At 42.7% G+C, this 2893-nt stretch overlaps 1 protein-coding gene across 1 annotated transcript in view; it reads right to left on the bottom strand.

Annotated features, from left to right (window-relative positions):
* Positions 1 to 2893, bottom strand: part of LOC107097421 (SPARC-related modular calcium-binding protein 2-like) — a 54388-nt gene that overhangs the window by 32005 nt on the left and 19490 nt on the right. Inside the window, exons 3-4 of the mRNA XM_015394560.1 lie at positions 557 to 654; positions 327 to 426 (exon numbers count right to left, since the gene is read on the bottom strand). Of these exons, the coding sequence (XP_015250046.1) occupies positions 327 to 426; positions 557 to 654 (198 nt within the window). The remainder of the gene's footprint in view (positions 1 to 326; positions 427 to 556; positions 655 to 2893) is intronic.

Below are 2893 nucleotides of genomic sequence, written 5' to 3'. Positions count from 1 at the left end.
ACAAAATATAGAGAGGAAAACAACAAGAGAGGGACAAAACCTAGAAGAGATAATGGATGTCTATTCTATTAGCATTTCTCTATCTGTAGAATGGGTCTTTTTTGTTTTGTCTTCTCAATTCAGAGGGCCCCTTGCATGTCTTTACCTAGGGCCCCAAATTTCCTAAATCCGCCCCTTCCACTAAGGTTAGCTGTTTTGAGAAGAATAATCATATCTTACATAAAAAAAAATGTTTGTGGTTTTAAAGTGATACATTTAGGAGGATCAACAGGTAGCAATGATAAAATACCTTATAAAAATAATAAGTTAAAATATAATTTACCCACCTTGGCATCGAGGTTTTTTATTGACCACGGAGGAACCACTGATGGGTCGTCCATTGGGGGTCACACACCAGCAGTATCCAGTGTAGCTGTGGCACTGAACCTAAAATAAAAACTTCCAAGTCTTACTTCACGCCAAAGAGCAACAGCTGAACAAACAACGAACTCCTTAGACAAATGTTTTGCCTTTTATTATGAATTCAAACGTCATTTGGGTTGCACTGTTTTGATACCTCGCTATAAGTGCCATCGGGGTTGCAAACTGGAACAAAGACCTGCTTCTTGGCTTGTTGTTCTGTGTACTTCTTCTCTGCAACACATCTGGATGTGTCTGAGGAGAACAAAAATCCCAAGAGTCACCAAACGTCACAGGATGCCACCAGTCAGACATCACCGTATCAAAAAGAGGCAGAGAGAGGGGAGAATAAAAAAACTGAAAGAAAGAGGAGAGAGAGAAAGAGAAAGGGACGCGGTTCAAGACATTTCGGAAGCTGCAGATATTTGTGGGACTGGGATTAGAAGCAGCAACGAGAGTCCGGAAAAACCTGCACTGCGCCTGGTGGTAAAGCCATTATGTGAAGCAGCTCTTTTTGATCTGGCCAAATATTCCAGTCACCCCTAAAAAAAAGGCTGATGCTCTCAGAAAAGCTTACCCATCATTAATGTCTGAATTACTCCCATCTTAAAGCTCAAACATCTGTTTATTTCAGTGAATTAAAGCACTTGTCAGCTGAAATTGGGGTTGGGAACTTTTCACCCGTGCACACCTCGGCTTTTCCTTCGCAGTTAGGGCGAAGGCTCATCCTGTCATTCCACAGGTGCCTGGTCTCACCTGGCCAGCAGCACCAGCTGTGCAAACACTCCAGAAATGTGGAGAAGTGATGGGTTGGACGGTAACTTGTTGTGACACATCAGCAGCCTGCCAAGAGGTGCTTCTATGGCTGACAGCTTCAGATCTCATTAAAACAATGACTCACTGTAACCTAAGAAACATTCAGCGCTTTGGTCAGCAGAGGGAAAGTTGCTGGCATGCTCAAGTGTCCGTTAGACACTTGCTGGGGCTCGTGTGTCTCAGTCTGGAGGGTGCACACGTGTTTCAGTGACACTGATGGGAAGAAGGAGCACCATTCAGGATGTCCTTGATGGAAGGCACAGTTAGCTGCAGTGGAAAAAATAAAAGCCCGCCGTCTGGAAAACATGACAGGACACTTGAATCATCTGATAGGAAACAAATGTGGTGCCACTTTTACCATCCTTGAACACAATACCATCCCTGTGCTTTCAAACCAGACTGGCCCTCTGGTTTATTTCTGCAGAAAACTCGTCCGCTGTTGCTGCGCCTTTTAGTCCAGAGGCAGGGGGAGAAGAGAGGGTGGTAATCCTACCGATGCATGCATAACCAATTTCATGGCTCTTGTCTTTCCAGCTTCCTAGTTGGAAGCTTCTATTTTGCATAGCGGCTACGTCCAGACGTCTGCGAGGAAAGACTGCCATGGAAACCCACCATGGGTACAAAATCATTGAGCGGGTTTTCCATCATATTAGACTTTTTGAAGCAAACCTTTTTACTTGCATTCGCTGCACTGGCGTTCAGACATGCAAGAAAGGGGCATTGTTTCCAGTCTGCAGAGCGATGAGCTGGTATATGAAGCTGGTGAGCAGGGCAGAGGTGAGAAGGGTCGGGGCTAAGCCTTGAGTACAAGGAGGGAGTATATGAGCTTTTCATCCCATTGTTCCATGAGTTCATTCAACTCAGAGATTTTGGAAAAAATAAATGTTATAACCAAAGACTTATTTGAATATTTATAACCATTTGCTTTTAGCTTCCATCTTTAGAAGCAGCTTTTGTTTGAATTACAGCTAGAAGTCTTTCTGGGTTTTTCTTTTGGCTTCAAAGAGATTAATATTCTTTTTTTTAGTTCTTTGCAAAATGGATCAAGTTTAGTCTCATCGATCAATATCTATTTTCTTTTGCAATGAGAATCACATGCAAGCCAGAATGTTGGTCACTTCTGACCAGAACACATTCTTCCACATGTTTGCATAGCCGCTGCATGGCTTGTAACAAGATGCAAAAGAGACTTCTTTGGGCTTTTTTTCTTCTCACTATAACGGCATAAACTCCATTTAAAATGCAACACTCACACTTGGTTGGTGAATTGATTCTTCCAGCTAATGCTCTCCTAGCCAGTCAGTCTATGTAGACAAAACAGACAGTGTCCATGTTCAGATGTGAGGTTTAAAGCTCCAGGAATTATTTTTTGTATCTGATCCTGCTTTAAACTTTTTTGTGTCGTCCTTTCTAACCGGTCTGCTGGGTTCCGGGGTCTTCATGATGCTGTTTGTTCTCTACTGTTGCGTAACGAAGCTGTGAGGCCTGCATTGAACACCTACAGCCTGACTTTGCTCTGAAATGAGTGAAATGAAGGAAAGATTGATGTACTGGTTCTAATTTAGGGGTTTATAGAGAGAAAATTTAGTAGAAGTACTTTTCAGATTTTCATTTATATGAAAATCCACTTCACACTTGTTTCATCCATCCATCCATCCATCCATCCATCCATCCATCC

Source organism: Cyprinodon variegatus, unplaced genomic scaffold (assembly GCF_000732505.1).
Source record: "Cyprinodon variegatus isolate N-32 unplaced genomic scaffold, C_variegatus-1.0 Scaffold694, whole genome shotgun sequence".
Classification (NCBI taxonomy): domain Eukaryota; kingdom Metazoa; phylum Chordata; class Actinopteri; order Cyprinodontiformes; family Cyprinodontidae; genus Cyprinodon; species Cyprinodon variegatus.
The sequence above is the reverse complement of the archived record's forward strand: the minus strand, read 5'-3'. Positions and strand labels throughout refer to the sequence as shown.